General features: G+C 36.6%; 1 protein-coding gene across 1 annotated transcript in view; it reads left to right on the plus strand.

Annotated features, from left to right (window-relative positions):
- The window catches only part of LOC144372100 (uncharacterized), a 74,756-nt gene extending 68,257 nt beyond the window's left edge, over positions 1–6,499 (plus strand). Inside the window, 1 exon segment of the mRNA XM_078035519.1 lies at positions 5,003–6,499. Within this exon segment, the coding sequence (XP_077891645.1) occupies positions 5,003–6,406 (1,404 nt within the window). The 3' untranslated portion in view covers positions 6,407–6,499.
- Positions 6,500–20,170: the final 13,671 nt, after the last annotated feature.

Here is a 20,170-nt window from a genome sequence, read left to right on the forward strand (position 1 = left end):
TTAGCAAATATTCATGATAATTTTTATGCTTTAGTTTTCCACATTCTATTGTAGAATGAAATGTTTTACATACAACAATGAAAGTATAATAAAATATATATTTGTATATATTTTTCTTTTCCACAAGAGCTTTCAAATTTTATATGATTTCTGTTGTGCAGAATATTTTATTGCAAATATTCCACTGATTATTTCTCTTACATCAGGTAAAGAAGTAAAGCAATTTTTGAATATTTTTATATCTTTAAAGATGTATTTTTCATAAAATTCAAAAAAAATGGTATTGGTAGATAAAGTATTCTAGGTTCATATTTTCTTTTTCTTTCAACATACATACCTATATATCCCAATTCTTTTCTGGAAGTCTTCTAAAAAGAAATCAAATGTTAATCATAAAAGAATATCTTTGTAAATAAAATTTCTTTTTTTATATCTTTTGATATCAATTATTTTTTGAAGAGTTTTAAAAGTTTGGTTATAAATTTACTAACTTTTTTCATTTATTTATTTAGAATTCAACTCAGAGGCACTCAACCATTGAGTTACAACACCATCACTATTGTGTATTTCACTTAGAGACAGGTTCTCACTGAGGTGCTTACTGCCTCATCATTGCTGAGTCTGTCTTTGAACTCCTGATCCTCCTTTCTCAGCCTCCCGAGATGCTGGGGTTAATGTTATGCACGACTGTGTCTAACACTAACTGTGTCTTTTAATTAATTCTAGCATTTGATATAATTTATTCCTCAAATTTTTAATTCATGAGACTGTGTGTGTGTCGGGGGAGGAGTGCTGGGAATCAAGCCCAGCCTTTTGCATGTGAGTCAAGCAATCTACCATCTAAAATGTATCCCCAACCTGAGACATTTTTAAATGAATATTTCCAGTATATAATTTCTACTTTTTCTGTTCCTATTTTTCTGTATTTATTTTCAATTTTCTACATTTTTATTTAGTTTAATAAATATCTTTCAAGAGGTTATTGCGCATTGCTTAGATAATTAACAACATCAATTTTCCAACTCTCAACTTTTGGTTTGCTTGAGTAGATTATACCCTTTATTGTGTGAGCTATTATTTTCATTGAGATTTTTCTATTTAAAATATGTTAAAGTTAATCATTATAGTCATTTTGGAAAATATTTAGAAGTTACAATGTAAACAAAAACAGGTCATGTGCAATGATATATAAATGTAATTCCATATAATTGGGAATCTACGGCAGTGGAATGCCAGGTTAAAATAAATTTTAGCATTGTTGTAATAAACTGTCTCAAAAAAAGTATAAACATAGAAAGGTCTATGGATGTATTTTAGTGATAGAATATCACTGTGTTTAATCCTAAGAAATGCTTCCCAAAAAGATAAAAAGAGAAAAAAAAATAAGAGATTTATTTTCTGCAACATTTGAGTCACAGGTGGAGTTCAAATATGTTGAAGTGAAGGGCTTTGATTATGATATCAGTCAGTTTGAATGTTGTCATCATCTGTGGTGCTACAAATTCTTAAGATGATTTTCAAAGTTCTCACAGCTTTTGTCAGCATATTATAGTAAATTCTGTATATTTCTTGAGTAATAATGGCTTTAAATTATTCTGTTCTGGTGCTATGTCCCTTCCCCATCTTGATAAGTTTTTATATATTTGCAGAGTCTATTTCCCATAGTGTTATAAGTGGAATAACTTGCTATTTTAATTTATTTCAGGTATGACTTCTAATCCAAACCAAGAATTTTCAGAAAAAGAAGAAATAAAATATTTTGTGCAAAACTTGATAAAGAGCAGGTATGGATACCAAGAGAGTTATATACTTAATTTTAAACAAGAAATAGAAATTAAAAGAGAGGAAAGTTCAAAAAATTTTAATAAACAGGAAAAAAATAATGAAAATTATTTATACACAAAATTACAAATTAATCAGGTTACATTATTACAAACATCTCAGAAGACTGACTCCTCAACTTGTGACAGCCACTTCTTGTTTTGTTAAAATTTTTTAAGTACATTATTGTAATTTTAAAATATTCTGTATAAAACCACTACAATGCACAGTATTTTCAAATGCAAAAACATGTATCAACCTACATATACATTCAATGTTTACAGGCCATTATAAAGCTGAGTCTTTAAAATACCTTCAGGAAAATAAAGACTCAACCAGTTTTGGAAGCTTTATAAATAAAACTAGAATAGAAATGGGCATTTTAGTGAAAAAAATCTAAACAGCAATAAAATGCTTATTAATCAGTTATGTTTTAACTTTTAATAATCTATGTGATTGCACATTAGATAAAAGTCTACGGATCACTAATACAAAATTGCAATATTCTAATCTGTTTTATGAAGTTATAACAAGGTGATTTTCTACACAATATAGACAAATTGTCTCATCATTTAAACACCTGTATAGTATTTTTACTTAGAGACAAGAAAAATATTCAGATTAAGGAGAAATGGAAATGCTGCAATAAGCCTCACTAGGACTTTCTGTTGAAAAGAACTATTGATTAATTGAATATTTTTAAGGTGAAAGTTTGGTCGCCATTGCTTTTTAAATGCACTAATAATTAAAAATTTTAAATGCACTAATAATTAAAAGAGAAGAGAAGCAGCGATGTACTTCTAAAACACATCAAATAAGCAAACAGCTCATCTGTCATGTACAGCAACTGAAACAAAGGAAAGACTCAGGAACTTCTAGCACAGTCTCCCAGAAAACCCAAAGCCCAAATGGCATGCAGGAATGCATCACACCTCAAAAGTAGACATGGGGGTCTTATGACAACAATGCAAGTCTTCTGACACTCTTCTGGGCTCATACTGAGGAGTAGAAAATATGCCTGGTGCATAAGCAGTAGGGAAGGTGTGGGGCTAATGAAGAACAATGAAGGACTAAAGCTTGTAATTGTAAAACTTTTAAGACAATTAAAACAGCCACATTGGTGAGGTAAGACCACCTTTGAATGGGGCATGTCTTACCATGAAATTTCTCCTCCTTAGGGAACAAAGATCTATAATGTCTTTGTCAATCCATGATTCGTTCTACTGTGTCAGGATAGCATTTTTGTAGACTCTTCTTCCTGAAACTTGATGGTTTGAGTCAAGGTTGCTTGTAAATATTTATAATTTGAATTCAACTTGAAGCACTCTTTGTGTAGTTACCTATCTATTCATGACTTACAAATTATCATAATCACTCCATGTCATGGGACCTCAAGCATTCCACCTGAGTCATTTCCTTTTGGAAAGTGATGAGCCACCTGAAAAAAAAAATGAATATCTGAAATAAATAAATAAAGGAATATGACACAAGGCCATAACTTATGATAAAAGAGGTAAAGCACCTTACAGATACTCTAGACCACATAAGATCTAAAGAAAGATGACTAGATAATTTTTCCATTCTTTATTTAAGGGAGTGTACATCAAAGTTAGGAATAAAATATCAACAGTAAAATTCTTTCTTTAGACATGTAGATTGGCATTTTAGCAAGTCTCACCCATCTATATGATGCTGTGGCTATGTGGCTCCAATGGATGATACCATCTCCAGGGCCATGCTGAATTTAGACAAAGCTAGGTAGTATATAACATGTATTGGATAGTCCCAAACAAGCTGGATTTCAACTGTGAGTTTCCAGATACCAGTCTTTTTCTCCTAATGGATTCCATGCTTTAAAAAAAACAATTCATGCAGAGTTCATAGATATCTTTCAGCAGATCCATCTGACATGCACTGCTTTATCTTTCATATCAACAGTGATTTTGACCAGTCTCCAAGTGAATACCCAAAATATCTATGCATTCTGTGGTTGTGGGTGGAATGAGAAAAACTTTCCAAGTTTAAGATCCAGAGACTTCCTGGATCCTATACACGTCCCCAGTGAACTAAATCTTAGGCCATAGCACTACTCATCTATGCATCTCAAGGAATATGTTTTCAACAAATCCAGAGTATTTTCTAACCGATTTCAGTGAGCTAGTTACATAGAAAGAATTTTAACAACACCCTCAGTGATATATATTTTTGCTGGAAAATTGAGCAGCCCAGCTCAGATGCAGTTTGGTCTTTGGTTAATGAAAATGTTCTGGCACATAAGTGCCATGTTTAGGTTCCTGTGCCTTCAGGAATTCCTGCAAATTAAAACCAAACAATAGTGTGTTTGAGGCAAGTTGGAACTGTAGGGATATGGGGCATTGGCTAAGCTGGAAAAAGACAACAACACATATGGCAGTCATATCTGAGGACTCATGTGTGCTTTTAAATATATCTGCACAGCATTTTGTAATTATACCCTTCCTCTGAAAGATACAAAATTTTCTATGTAGTCAAGTTCATTCTTCAGTTAGTGGAATAATTTGAAATGCACCATTTTGTAAATATCCACAAATATTTCTGTTCAGGACCTATAGACAATCTCTACACAAAGTATTCAGCAGTATGTTAGATTTGGTGTAAAACAATGTAAATTCTGTGAAAGTCATTAAAATTTCCCTTTTTTTTAAATCCTAGAAAACACCCATGTGATCAGTTAAAAGAGCTTTACAATGATAAATGTGAAAAAGTTTTTAATCCATGCCCAAAATTTATTTATCCAAGCTTTCATAATCAAGAGACAAATTACAGATATAAGGTATGTAAAAGCATTTTTAATAAAACTACAAGAATTCCTGAACTCCAGAGAATTAATTTTGGTGGGAAGCCCTACAAGTTTAAAAAATATGTAAAAGAATTTAAAGATCCCTCAATTGTTTCTCAGAGCAGTGATAAATCCTCCATTAGTAAAAAATGTGAAAAATATTTTACTCAAATTCCATCCATTACTAAAAACCATAGGCTTTACAATGAAGATATACCCTACAAATTGAAGAAATATGAAAATGTCTTCAAGTGTTGCTCAAACCTTTTTAAACACTACAGTAATTATACTAGAGAGAAAATCTGGAAATGTAAAGAAAGTGTCAAAGTTTTTAATCAAAACTCACAGCTTACTGAACACCAGAAAATTTATACTGGAGAAAAGCCATACAAATGTACAGAATGTGACAAAGCTTTTAATGGAAAATCACACCTTAATCAACACCAGAGAATTCATACTGGAGAAAAACCACACAAATGTAAAGAATGTGGCTGGGCTTTTAGTGGAAAATCGTGCCTTAATCTGCACCAGAGAATTCATACTGGAGAAAAGCCATACAAATGTACAGAATGTGGCAAAGCTTTTAATCGAAAATCACACCTTACTCAACACCAGAGAATTCATACTGGAGAAAAGCCATACAAATGTAAAGAATGTGGCAAATCTTTTAATTATACACTAAGCCTTACTCAACACCAGAGAATTCATACTGGAGAAAAGCCATACAAGTGTAAAGAATGTGGCAAAGCTTTTAATTATACACTAAGCCTTAGTCGACACCAGAGAATTCATACTGGAGAAAAGCCATACAAATGTACAGAATGTGGGAAAGCTTTTAATCAAAAATCACACCTTACTCAACACCAGAGAATTCATATTGGAGAAAAGCCATACAAATGTAAAGAATGTGGCAAGGCTTTTAATTCAAAATATTACCTTAGTGAACACCAGAGAATCCATACTGGAGAAATTCCATACAAATGTAAAGAATGTGACAAAGCTTTTAATCTAAAATCAGGCCTTACTAAACACCAGAGAATTCATACTGAAGAAAAGCCATACAAATGTAGAGAATGTGGCAAGGGTTTTAATCTAAAATCAGGCCTTACTCAGCACCAGAGAATTCATACTGGAGAAAAGCCATACAAGTGTAAAGAATGTGGCAAAGCTTTTAATTATAGACTAAGCCTTACTCAACACCAGAGAATTCATACTGGAGAAAAGCCATACAAATGTACAGAATGTGGCAAAGCTTTTAATCAAAAATCACAACATACTGAACACCAGAGACTTCACACTGGAGAAATGCCATATGAATGTAAAGAATGTGGCAAGGCTTTTAATCGAAAATCACACCTTACTCAACACCAGAGAATTCATACTGGAGAAAAGCCATACAAATGTAAAGAATGTGGCAAGGCTTTTAATTCAAAATATTACCTTAGTGAACACCAGAGAATCCATACTGGAGAAATGCCATACAAATGTAAAGAATGTGGCAAGGCTTTTAATCAAAAATCAGGCCTTACTAAACACCAGAGAATTCATACTGGAGAAAAGCCATAGAAATGTAGAGAATGTGGCAAGGGTTTTAATCTAAAATCAGGCCTTACTCAGAACCAGAGAATTCACACTGGAGAAAAGCCATACAAGTGTAAAGAATGTGGCAAAGCTTTTAATTATAGACTAAGCCTTACTCGACACCAGAGAATTCATACTGGAGAAAAGCCATACAAATGTACAGAATGTGGCAAAGCTTTTAATTGAAAATCACAACTTACTCAACACAAGAGACTTCACACTGAAGAAATGCCATGTGAATGTAAAGAACGTGGCAAGGCTTTTAATCGAAAAATCACACCTTACTCAATACCAGAGAATTCATACTGGAGAAAAGCCATACAAATGTAGAGAATGTGGTGAGGGTTTTAATCTAAAATCAGGCCTTACTCAGAACCAGAGAATTCATCCTGGAGTAAAGCTATAGAAATGTAAAGAATGTGGCAAAGCTTTTAATTATAGACTAAGCCTTACTCTACACCAGAGAATTCATACTGGAGAAAAGCCATACAAATGTAATGAATGTAGCAAAGCGTTTAATTCAAAATCTCAACTTAGTGAACACCAGAGAATCCATACTGGAGAAATGCCATACAAATGTAAAGAATGTGGCAAAGCTTTTATTCAAAAATCACATCTTACTGGACACCAGAAAATTCATACTGGAAAAAAGCCATACAAATGTAAAGAATGTGGTAAAGCTTTTAATAAAAGATTATACCTTACGCAACACCAGAGAATTCATACTGGGGAGACACCATACAAATATCAATGTTGTAAAGCTTGTCATTGAAAGTCACTCCTTAGTCAACACCAGAGACTTCATATAGGAGAAAAGCCATACAAATGAAAAAAATGTGGCAAAGTTTTTAACCAAAAATCATACATTATTTGACACCAGAGAATTAATACTGGGGAAAAGCCATACTATTGTAAAGAATATGGCAAAGCTCTTTATCAAAGATCACACATTTTTCAACTCCAGAGAATTCGTAAGGGGAGAAACCGTACAAATGCAAAGAATGTGGCAAAGCTATTTTATTATGAAAAGTATTGTTGTTCACCAAATATTCATACTGGATAAGAGCCATGTCAATATTATGAATGTGGCAAAGTTTTAAGTGTGCTTCAATTGTTAACAAGAAATAGGTCATTCATACTTGAGACAATTCTCAAAAATCTATAGACTGTAAAAGCCATTTGTTGTAATATCACACCTCATTCGTCACCAGAAACTTCTTACTGGAACGAAAAATTACAATTGTCCAGAGATAGCTCTGCAGTGCTCACTCCATGAAACCTCAACCTTTGCCCAACTGGCTATAACACAGGAGCCCATGGAAGTGGGCAGGAAGCATGGTTGGACCCTTGGCCCTCTTTCCTTCTGTGGACCTCTCCAGGTTCACTTGTCCTTTCATCAGTTTTTGTTTGAATTGATTAAATTCAAATCATACTTATTTTCCAAAGCTATCTCTCTACTTAAAGGCCTCTTTTGTGTCAAACTGACACATTAATAAAACCATTTTATGCCTAAAGTCTATGATCACATCAATGTTTTTCTAATAACCTCAGATGGACAGCATGTTCTTTTTTTAATGTCTTATTTATTTATTGTATTTTGGGGGTATACTGAGGATTTAATTCAGGAGCACTCAAACACTAAGCCACATACATCCCTAGTTTGTATTTATTTATAGGCACAATTTCACTGAGTTTATTAAGGCCTCACTTTTAGTACTCAGGCTGGGTTTGAACTTGTGGTTCTACTGCCTCAGCCTCCTGTGCTGCTTGGATGACAAGCATGCATGTCAATGTCTTTTGCTCTGAGGTTAGTTAAATTTTACTCAGGATTTTATGGGCATAAAAAGCATTAAAAAGATATTTTTTGTCACACTTCAGGCATCAGATTCTAGCTTTTCAAATGATACATCTTAGGTTTCTACATCAAATGCAGAGTTCACAAGTTTGAAACCAGGTGCTGAGAAACAAAGATTTTGAAAAGCAAAATACAATAAATGTTGTGGTTAAATTCACACATGTAGTGGGTGTGAATGCTCACACTGAATAGACAGCAGGAGGCCTGTCTATGACCCTGAGAGCCCTGATACTCCATACATGACTTTGAGTCTTTGATCCTCCAGAGGGTTTGCACATATGAGAAAGAAGCATACTACCTTTTTCCACCCCTAAACATACTATAGCAGTTACTAGCAGATCAGGGGTAGCACTGTGTGTCTTTGTACCAATGTGTTGCTCTGCTTGCATATGACATCTGTTTTTGAGAACACTGAGCCAGTTCCTGATAAAACATAGTTTCCCTTTTTTCTCTTAAAAGAAAACCACAGCCCTGAAAAGTTTTTAAATCAATGATTGTGTTACATTTGAAAAAAATATAAGAATTGTTAAAAAATGGTGTAAATGAAAAGCATTGGACTGATGAGTCCATCCTGCCAGTAACACTTACAGGGATACAGTTGTGTCACCCAGAAAAAATGTCTGTCCCATGCCACATTGTGAACGCTCAGATAGCTAACATCTTTCCCAGAATCCATCCTTGGCTCCTCAAGGTGCTTCTTTCCAGGGAATGATGTTTTTAACAGTCAATATTGTATGAGGAAATCTCTTCCACTGAAGTACTTCAGGTTCTCTCAGGATCCTGGAAGACTCAGTCTTCATCTGGGCACAGTGATGCACACTTTTCATCCAAGCAGCAGGAGAGGCTGAGGAAGGAGGATCACAGTTTCAAAACCAGCCTCAGCAATTTTACAAGAATCTAAGCTACTTAGGAAGATCTTAACTCTAAATAAAAAGATTTGGGAATGTGGCTCAGTGGTAGAGAGCACTTTGGTTTGATCCCAAGTACAAAAAAAAAAAAAAGACAAAGAGACTCAGGTTTTTTGGTCATCAGACTCAGGTTTTTGCTGTGCATAAGTCCGAACAATTGCAACATTTAAAAAGCTTTTATTAAAAAAATGATAATAGCTATAGTTACTTCATGATCACAATTCAGACTCAAGAATCATGACTTAATCAACACCAGAGAATTCACACTGGAGAAAACCCATAGCAACGTAAAGAAGGTGACAAAGCTGTTAATAAAAGAACAACACCAGAGAATTCATACTGGGGAGAAACCATACAAATATCAATAATGTGGCAAAGCTTAGGAAGATCATAACTCTAAATAAAAGAGACCCCAAGAAGACACAGAGACATCCTTGCAAACTCCACTGCAGGTGTGAACTTAGCTTTATACTTCACTGCTCAGAAGTTCTCAGCCATGGCAGTGGTTACACCCAGTGGACATTGAGCCTTTTAGAGGCATTTTTTATTTTCAAGGTAGGGAATAGGTTTACTAAATATCATCATGGTTGGCAAGCCCCTTGCCAAAAATAAGTCTTTGGTCTCTAAGTTTAACCATGCTTAGGCTCAGGAACTCTGGGGTAGATCATACATGCTGGAAAAAAAACTGGGATTTTTCTAATTTATTGTTTTCTCCCCAGTGCTTTAAGCACAATGATTGTCTCAAAGTAGTGAGGAAGAAGGAAAGAAAAAAAAAAGGAGCAAAAGGAGAAACACAGCATATTATCAGAAGATACCTAAATCCTGAAGGCAGGATAATTATTAATTTGGCCCTGATTGTGGTGCTACTAACTCTCTGACCAAGAGTTCTATCATCCTTCCCAAACCTTACCAGTCTCAGGTCAGTTATCAATATTGAGCCAGATGCCTGTACTTGAACATCAGACAAGATTCTTCCTTAGCAGAAACCCCATTGAGGATGTAGTCTTTCCAGCTCTTCTATTCCAGGAATAAATAGTGAGTCATTGAGGACTCCACCTGCATTCACGTGCACACATGCGCACATGTGCGTGTGCACACACACACACATATTCAGGCGATCAGAATCTGCAACCCCATGCTGAATCAGGGGGCCTGGGACATTATCTTGCCATCTACAAGAAAAACATTTAACTTCTGATCCTGCACATTCCACAATTTTCTGTGCAGTGTTTCACTTTCCCCTTCGAAGTTGCTATACCAGAGGAAAAAAAAGGTCCAGTGAGATTCAAAGCCAGGCCCCTGCCCTCATCTCTCTACCTGAGTAGTTTGCCTTGTCCCAAACATCCTGAGCTTGCCCCAGGCAGGTATCACTTGGTTATAAATTGAGGACCAAAGGACAGAGGAGAGACTGATGACAGGCATTAGATTTCTCTGCTCTGCTGGCCAAGCTTTAGGCCTCACTGGAAGATACTCTATTAAAACAAAAAGACCTGTTGCTCTGCAATCACCCAAAAGGGACTATAGGGTCAGTGAAGCAAAATAATCATCATCATCATCATCATCATCATCATCATCATCATCATCATCAATCACAAACACAGGTTCTTGCCTGAGGGAGTAGAGAGCATGCCTCTAGAAGGACCTACAGAGTCATTTCCTTTTTTTTTTTCTGGAAATAGAATGTACTTGTGTTACCACAGCCTTTTATAACCTGGACTCTCTTTCTTTGACAATGGGGCTTTGCTGACCATGAAGGGGATATATTCTTTGACTGTGTGTATGTGTGTGGGTGTGTGTGTGTATCTTGGGGGCAGAGGAAGGTACTTGGGATTTAACTCATGATCCTTCTACAGCTGTTTTTCTATACTGGAAGAAGATACCTAGATGTTTTTTTTCTGTAAATTTCACTGTGAGCCAGGGTCTCACTAAATTGTTCAGGCTGACCTTGTACTTAAAATCCACCAGCTTCAGTCCCCTGAATCCCTTGATTTATAGGTATGGACCACCACACCCAGGCATGCTCTAGTTCACCCAGTCATGACCTTCTGTAGAGAGTTAATTCTTAGAAATACTTAGCCATCTTCCCAAGTTGTTCATGTGAAAATTAACTAATATTATTTCCATACTACCAATATCCTTCCTGTTATGCTCCCAGCATCCAAAATCAGCTTTGTCTGATCTAATCATGGCATGTCTAGGTACCAGAATACCAGAGATGGCTCATGCCCCCTAAAGCTCACTGAAATTATAACATATTAACCCTAAATCCACTTATGCTGTCTCATCTTTTCTTCCTGCACAAATACAAGGAAGTCTCTTTCCCATTTTATTCATCATCTCCCACACCCTCATCTCCTGACGAACCGTGGAGCTTCCCAAATGCCTCTTCAGTACTGCTTGTTGAAAACTGTTCTCTGTGACAGTGCATGTGTTTATGTGCATCTTCTACATATGCATAAAACAAACTCAAAGAACTCTCAGGGCAATGGAAAATCTATAAATCTCAAAAGGGCCAGAGCAACTACATCTGTAACCTGTACCACTTGATCTTTTTCATGAGGAGGCACTGAAGCCCCTTCTTTCTGTTAGGCCTTCCCCCTCTTAGAGTTGGGGAACACAATGTGCTGCCAGAGGTGAGTGCAAAGGAGGGGCACTGCACCTGGAATGTGGGAATTGTGCAGGCACTGTTCCTGTTGCACCATTGTTGTAAACGTGGGTTGCAAAAGAGGTACATTAGCAGATAAAGTCCACTATAGTCTGGAGTAGAGCTAGGCTTTTATGCCAAGATTCAAATTTAAGATATCTTCCTACCTTCTCAGTTACCTTCCTTATAAACACGTTAAAGCATCAAAAAAGGCAGGCCACATGTTCTGGGTGTTCATAAAACCAGATTATACTTTTTAGGAGAAGAAAATATTGTCTCTACTTTTCTCCTCCAGATTGTTATTGTTAGCGCCTATGACCATATCTCTGCCACCACCAGGACTTCAGTCTGTGGGGAAATAGTCTGCCTGTCCTATATGGGGAGGAGGACCTGTACCATTCTAAAAAAATTTCCAGCTACAGTACTATAGTAGTACTGTAGTCAAAGACCCTAGTTTCATATAACTTCCTAGAATCTAAAGTAAAACCTGCCTCAGCACAGGACACTTCAGGGACTATGATGGAAGCAACCAACAGAAGCCCCCAGTTACCTGCAGAGTGCCCTTCTTTGACAAAAACAAAAGAAAACAAAACAAAAAACATGCTCACCATCTAGTGGTCTTATCTGGCAACTGTGGGTATCTGTACATCATGATGCAGAATCCTTATTTAAAAAAACAATGGTCCATGGTTATCATGGTTATAGTGCAGTAACATGGCCTTTAGAGATTCTTTTTTTATTTTTTAAAATATTTTGTTTTTCGTTTGAGGTGGATGCAATTTATTTGAATTTTAATTCCATGTGGTGCTGAGGATCAAACCCAGTGCCTCATGCATGCTATGAGAACACACTTCCACTGAGTCACAAATCCAGCCCCCTTTAGAGTTTTTAAACAAGAGATTTGGTATTGCTTTAATCTCTGGAAGAGAAGTAACAGTTAAAATGTTTACAGGGATTTGACTCTTAGCTGTGGGTGTTGTGATTGAAGGTCTTATTGGGGACATTGTAACAGGATTCCCTGAACATCTCAGCAGTAGAGATCCATGCACCCAGCCCCTTAAATCTCAGGGTCTGTTCATCAGGGCTGAAACTAGACAATTTTGGATGCAGGTCATTAAGCTGTAAGTTAATGAGGTCATAATAACTTTTTTTTTTGTAAAATGGTAAAAAAAAAATAGTTCTTGGAGTAGAGACTAAATCAGGGCACAGATTTTAAGCCCCAACCATACAACTGAATGGATAATTAAAATTAAGATTTTTGAGCCAGTCGGAGTCTCATATAATAAGGCTGAACTGCAACCTGAGAATTCACATTTCTATCCAGTTCTCTGTTAAAACTGATGTTTGTCTGGGGTCCAGTCTTTGGGATGCAGTATCAACCATAGTATTACTTAGGCTAAACTACTTCTTGCTAAATGATAGGGGATAGACTTGAGTGGGGAGAGCATGCGGTTCAGGGAATAATTCTATAAAAGTGGGGATCACTGTGCTGATCCCCACATGCTTTTATATCATGAAGAAATTAACCTGCAACCTGGCCTGACTTAAGTGGTCAGGGTATATCACATTCCTCAGTAAACTGTTATCTGCAGGAAAAAAATCGGGTATAAAATAATGTCCATAAGAAGAAGCTGTGTTACCCTTAAGAAGGGAATTTTTGTTACTCTTTCCATATATCACATTCTTAAACCAAGAGAGATAAAAATATTTTTTCCTAGCTCTAAAATCTGCAAGAATTTATGGTTAAGAATCCAATGTCAGGAAGATGTAAACAACCTAAACAGACCAATATCAAGTGAGGAAATAGAAGGAGCCATCAAAAGACTATCAACCAAGAAAAGCCCAGAACCAGATGGATATACAGCAGAGTTTTACAAGAACTTTAAAGAAGAACTAATACCAATACTCCATAGTGTATTTCAGGAGATAGAAAAAGAGGGAGAACTTCCAAATTCATTCTATGAGGCCAATATCACCCTGATTCCCAAACCAGATAAGGACACCTCAAAGAAAGAAAACTAGAGACCAATATCCCTAATGAATTTAGATGCAAAAATCCTCAATAAAATTTTGGCAAATCATATACAAAAACATATCAAAAATATCGTGCACCATGATCAAGTAGAATTCATCCCTGGGATGCAAGGCTGGTTCAATATACAGAAATCAATAAACGTTATTTACCACATCAATAGACTTAAAAGATAAGAACCATATAATCATCTCGATAGACGCAGAAAAAGCATTTGACAAAGTACAGCATCCTTTTATGTTCAAAACGTTACAAAACTAGGGATAACAGGAACTTACCTCAAAATTTTAAAAGCTACATATGCAAAGCCTTAGGCTAGCATCATTTGAAATGGAAAAAAAATGAAGGCATTCCCTCTAAAATCTGGAAGAAGAAAGGTATGCTCTCTCTCACTGCTTCTATTCAATATAGTTCTTGAAATAGTGGCCAGATCAATTAGACAAACAAAAGAAATTAAAGGCATTAAGATAGGAAAAGAAGCACTTAAATTATCACTATTTGCGGATGATATGATCCTATACGTAGAAGACACAAAAGGTTCTACAAAGAAACTACTAGAGCTAATAAATGAATTCAGCAAAGTGGCAGGATATAAAATCAACACGCATAAATCTAAGGCATTCCTGTATATCAGCGACAAATCTTCTGAACTGGAAATGAGAAAAACCACCCCATTCACAATATCTTCAAAGAAAAAAAAATATTTGGGAATCAAGCTAACAAAAGAGGTGAAAGATTTATATAATGAAAACTACAGAATCCTAAAGAGAGAAATAGAAGAAGATCTTAGAAGATCGAAAAATATTTCCTGTTCATGGACAGGAAGAACTAATATCATCAAAATGGCGATATTACCGAAAGTTCTCTATAGGTTCAGTGAAATGCCAATCAAAATCCTAATGGCATTTCTTGTAGAAATAGATCAAACAATCATGAAATTCATATGGAAAAATTAAAGACCCAGAATAGCAAAAGCAATTCTAAGCAGGAAGTGTGAATCAGGAAGTGTAGCGATACCAGATTTCAATCTGTACTACAAAGCAATAGTAACAAGAACAGCATGGTACTGGTACCAAAACAGGCAGGTGGACCAATGGTATAGAATAGAAGATACAGAAACCAATCCACAAAATTACAACTATCTTATATTCGATAAAGGGGCTAAAAGCATGCAATGGAGGAAGGATAGCGTCTTCAACAAATGGTGCTGGGAAAACTGGAAATCCATATGCAACAAAATGAAACTGAATCCCCTCCTCTCACCATGCACAAAAGTCAACTCAAAATGGATCAAGGACCTTGATATCAAATCAGAGACTATGCATCTGATAGAAGAAAAGGTTGGCTCCTATCTACATATTGTGGCGTCAGGCTCCAAATTCCTTAATAGGACACCCATAGCACAAGAGTTAATAACAAGAATCAACAAATGGGACTTATTTAAACTAAAAAGTTTTTTTCTCAGCAAGAGAAACAATAAGAGAGGTAAACAGGGAGCCTACATCATGGGAACAAATTTTTACTCCTCACACTTCAGATTGAGCCCTAATATCCAGAGTATACAAAGAACTCAAAAAATTAAACAATAAGAAAACAAAGAACCCAATCAGCAAATGGGCCAAAGACGTGAACAGACACTTCTCAGAGGAGGATATACAATCAATCAACAAGTACATGAAAAAATGCTCACCATCTCTAGCAGTCAGAGAAATGCAAATCAAAACCACCCCAAGATACCAGCTCACTCCAGTGAGATTGGCAGCCATTATGAAGTCAAACAACAACAAGTGCTGGCGAGGATGCTGGGAAACAGGTACTCTTGTACATTGATGATGGTACTGCAAATTGGTGCGGCCAATATAGAAAGCAGTATGGAGATTCTTGGGAAAGTTGGGAATGGAACCACCATTTGACCCAGCTATTGTCCTTCTTGGACTATTCCTTGAAGATCTTAAAAGAGTGTACTACAGGGATACTGCCACATCGATGTTTGTAGTGGCACAATTCACAATAGCTAGACTGTGGAACCAACCCCAATGCCCCTCAATTGATGAATGGATAAAAAAAATGTGGCATTTATACACAATGGAGTACTATGCAGCACTAAGAAATGACAAAATCATGGAATTTGCAGGGAAATAGATGGCATTAGAGCAGATTATGCTAAGTGAAGCTAGCCAATCCCTAAAAAACAAATGCCAAATGTCTTCTTTGATATAATGAGAGCAACTAAGAACAGAGCAGGGAGGAAGAGCAGGAGGAAAAGATTAACATTAAACAGAGTCATGAGGTGGGAGGGAAAGGGAGAAAAAAGAGAAATTGCATGGTAATTAAAGGAGAACCTCATTGTTATACAAAATTACATATAAGAGGTTTTGAAGGGAATGGGAAAAAATAAGGAGAGAAATGAATTACAGCAGATGGGGTAGAGAGAGAAGATGGGAGGGGAGGGGAAGGGGGATAGTAGAGGATAGGAAAGGTAGCAGAATACAACAGTTACTAATATGGCATTATGTAAAAATGTGGATGTGTAACCGATGTGATTCTGTAATTTTTGTAATGTTTTGAGTAACCAATATAAAAAAAATAATAATTCAATGAGAATCAGTTGCATTGGCCAAGGTGACCTAAAGTTATCATAGCAGTGGGGACTTGACAATTGGATGTCATCCAGCTGTCAGTTCAAAGTCAAGTAGTAGGCCTGGGTGGTACTTTTTGGAAACTTCTCTGGGATACCCAACTAAAGTGGATTGCATGAAAGGGACACTGTCTCTCTCCCCTTTCAGAGGACCCATTATATACTTTGAGAGTGTCCCCTTTCCTTGTTTATCCCTTCAATAAAGTAATGCCTGCTTTTCTGAGTGAAATATCTGAAATCTTTCTGACTTAGTTACAAGAATTAGAGTTTGAAAGGGGACCTTCTTACTGTCTCAGTTTATATAAAGTCACCGACTTTGTATCATTAAACATTTAAAAAGTTCTCATGATCTACATTAAATTTGCTCCAGCTACACTTTCAAGATTTATAGAGTTGTAGTCTCCAGCTCTTTCAGGAAAAGCCAAAAGATAGAGCTAAGATAAAGCTAAATGGTGTGACTGTCTTTTTTCTCATACTCTAGTGGTTAGGACCACCAGGAGATAAGGTTGAGTCCAGTTCCTGTGCAGCAAAGATCTTTGGTTCCCACTTCTCTGTTCAAATAACCAATGAGGTTAGGATGGTCATAATCCACAGTATTTGAGGCCAGGAATGAGATGTCTCCAAAAGATACATGTGCATTTTCATCACTTTCAAATAAAAATTTGCATGAGAGGTGATTTATGCTAGAAAATTATCAAAACAAATGGTAAGGCTGTGCACTGGATAACCAGAAAAATTCAATCAGAGAATCATTTCCATCCTGTATCTCCAGCATAAGGGGCTCTGGCAAATGCTTGGCTCAATAAATGACTCTTAGTTTAGAAATAAGCAATGATCTGATCTCCACCCACAAATTCTGTTCAGCCTATTCAAACCACTAGTACATACAGCCAATCAGAAGTTATCCCTGCTCAAGGGACACTCAAGAAACTGGAAACAATAACCTTGCTTTACCTGTTCTACTCACTCAAGAAAAGTATCTCAGTTGATGTGGTTATAATATGCATTGCAGAACTAGTAAAAAAAAGAATTTGCCTGAAACTAAAAACAAATTATTAACTATAAATGTATGCCCACTTATAAATGTGAGTTTAATACAGTAAAAGAAACAAACACTTTCAGAGTTAATTTGTCCACTGAGCAACATCCCCAGCCCTATTTTGAATTTTATTTAGAGAGAGAGTTGCTTAATACTGTGGTATTGCTGAGGCTGGCTTTGAACTCAGGATGCTCCTTCCACAGGCTCCAGGGCCACTTGGATTACAGGCATGTGCTATTGCACCTGGCCCCAAATTTGTTTTTTTTTTTTACAAGTAAAATATCTGTAGGTAATTCTGACTTAGGCACAGGTGATTTCAGGAATCAGTGTCCTTTCATCTCTCACTTCCCATTTCATTTTCCCATTTCATTACAGGGCAATAAGGTTTCCATGCTCATTTTCTACACTTTCTACAGTTATTTGTGGGCTCAGGAACAGTATTTCCAGGCCAGCTCAAACCAACTTGGCAGGTTAAGAGCCACTTGTTCAGGGGGCTTCATGCTAACATGTCTTGGTCTGGGTAACCTGTCTGACTCACCCCACATGGAGTGGAATGCAGAAGGGGATTCCCAGGAAAAAACACAAGAATTTTCTGGAAGAAGAGAAAACAGACACTGGAGACAAATAACACATTAGACTCCCTTCTGATCTTCAGGGAAGCCATTGTCTATACTGAGGAGCTGAGAAGTCTATGTTAGTTTATGACACTGTTCAAGCACTCAGGGCTCAGGACATCCCCAATTCATAGATGAGGAAAACAGAACTCAGAGGGGGTTAAAATTCCTGTCGAAGGCCACTGGCCTTGAAAGTGGTAGACCTGAATATAAAGACAAATCCAGACTGTTTTGAATCAGTCTTGACCTCCCAGCTCAAGGTTAGTCTCTATCAAGTACAAGAAGCTTCTAATTGACATAGAGGAAAAAGAGGGGTAGCAGAAAAGATAAAGATTTCCTGACAGAACTTCACATAGGCCCTGTACTGGTAAGTTTGTTCCTGAATTTGGGAGGCTCCCTGCCTACTGATACCTTCTAGTGATTGATACATATATATATTCCCATATCACCTTTGCAGTTTTGGCATTACTATTGTTTTTTGTTCACTTATTTTTCTTAAGTCAACTTGCCTGTTATACTTACAGAAATGTCCTCAAAACCTTAAGTGTTTGTGGCAGTTTTAAATCAAAATGAGTAATGTTTGCCTCAAATAAAAAATAGTTTTAAAATTTGATAAAAGTATTAAATGAATGGCTAGCCATCTGTTCACCATTTAATATCTTCCCAAAACTGAGGTGGGGTTATCAGAATCAACTTCTAAAATTAGAGCTACCAGGTCACACCAGAACACAAATGACCCCTATGCTCCTCCTCCACATGCAGTTTTCCATTCCTGCAATTTCCTCTGCACTCTAAGAGCAAGTCTAAGGAAGTACCAGCTCCTCTAAACCAGGATGCCATGTTATCCTACCCAAAATGTGGCCAAGTCTCCACACCTTATTCTCAGGCTCTAGGTCCTGGCCACTGCAACCCTAGTTTCTGAACACATAGTTTTATAGGTATATAAATTTATTCAGGGGCCTTGGTTTCTTCTAGCACTATTTGGCCTGAACATTGTATCATGTTATAATTCCCATTTCACCTTTAGTGTGATTATTGCTTTAAGTGCCCAGGGAAGAAGTCACCAGGTTTGCACAGTGTATCCAGGAAGCCCGGCAGTGCTAGGCCATACACATATTTGCCCACTTTTCTTCTGCCTACCTGCTGCACAAATGTCTATCTTAGACCAAATTTCAGGGGAAGACACAGAGGCCACAAACCCCAAAATCAAGGAGGGCCTTTGAGAGTAATAACAAATACCAGTAACTGTGAAGAGAAAAAAGTCAGTCCTCAGGGACCTGGTTTAACTATCTTGCAAAAACAGCTGTGATAGAGCTGTATTTGATCAACATCCCTTGATTTCTTGCACAAGGTTTTCTTTTATTCAACTGTGATTATTTCTATCACAAATGACTTTGATCTCCTTTCTCTAAGGATAGAATGTGAAAACTTCTCCTTCTAAAATTGTTTAGTCTCTCTGGAACAGCCATGTAGACATAATGACTTTCTCTCACCTAGCAGATGAACCACATGACATCCTAGTAGCTAATGATCTTATAGAAATAGAAATTAAAAAAAAACTTGAAAAAACAAAAGGATCTAAAGAACCCCACCACACCTTGCCCTCATCCTGAAAACTCCAAAACTTTTTATCCTGTGGGTGGAAAAGGCTTCATGTGACTGCTTAAACCAGAAGGCTGCACATAAAGGACATTTTGTCTCTCTCAGAAATCAATATGAAGTCATTGTGTCTTCAAGAAGGCAGGTTGTGGCTTTTCTTTCACAGTTGGCTACTTAGATCCCTTCTGCTCAGCCCTGTTTCACAACTGGGTTTAAGTCTGGCTCATCTCTCAGTTTGGTAAGGGTCATCCTTAGAAGGTCAATGCATCCCACCTATTCAAACTCAGTACAACTACACCAGAAAGACAGTTGAGTACGGGTGAGAGACACAAAGAGTCTAAGGAGCAGATGTCTAAACAATTTAAGGACAGATATTCTCCCAAACACGTAGAATTCCAGGAAAGTGTGATCTTGTTGAAAAGGGATGGGAGAGAACAGAAATCATTCCCCAACCAAGAATACTTTCTCTGCACTCACTTCTTGTTTTATTATTTGGGGTAAAATGTTTATATTTTACAGATTATTTTTTGAATAGCTAAAAATTATAAGGAAGCTAATCATCCAAGATAGCAATATGGCTAAGAATCTATGGTGCAACTCTTCTAAAGGCTCTTATGCAGA

The sequence above is a fragment of the Ictidomys tridecemlineatus genome, chromosome Y, assembly GCF_052094955.1.
Source record: "Ictidomys tridecemlineatus isolate mIctTri1 chromosome Y, mIctTri1.hap1, whole genome shotgun sequence".
In the NCBI taxonomy this organism is placed as follows: domain Eukaryota; kingdom Metazoa; phylum Chordata; class Mammalia; order Rodentia; family Sciuridae; genus Ictidomys; species Ictidomys tridecemlineatus.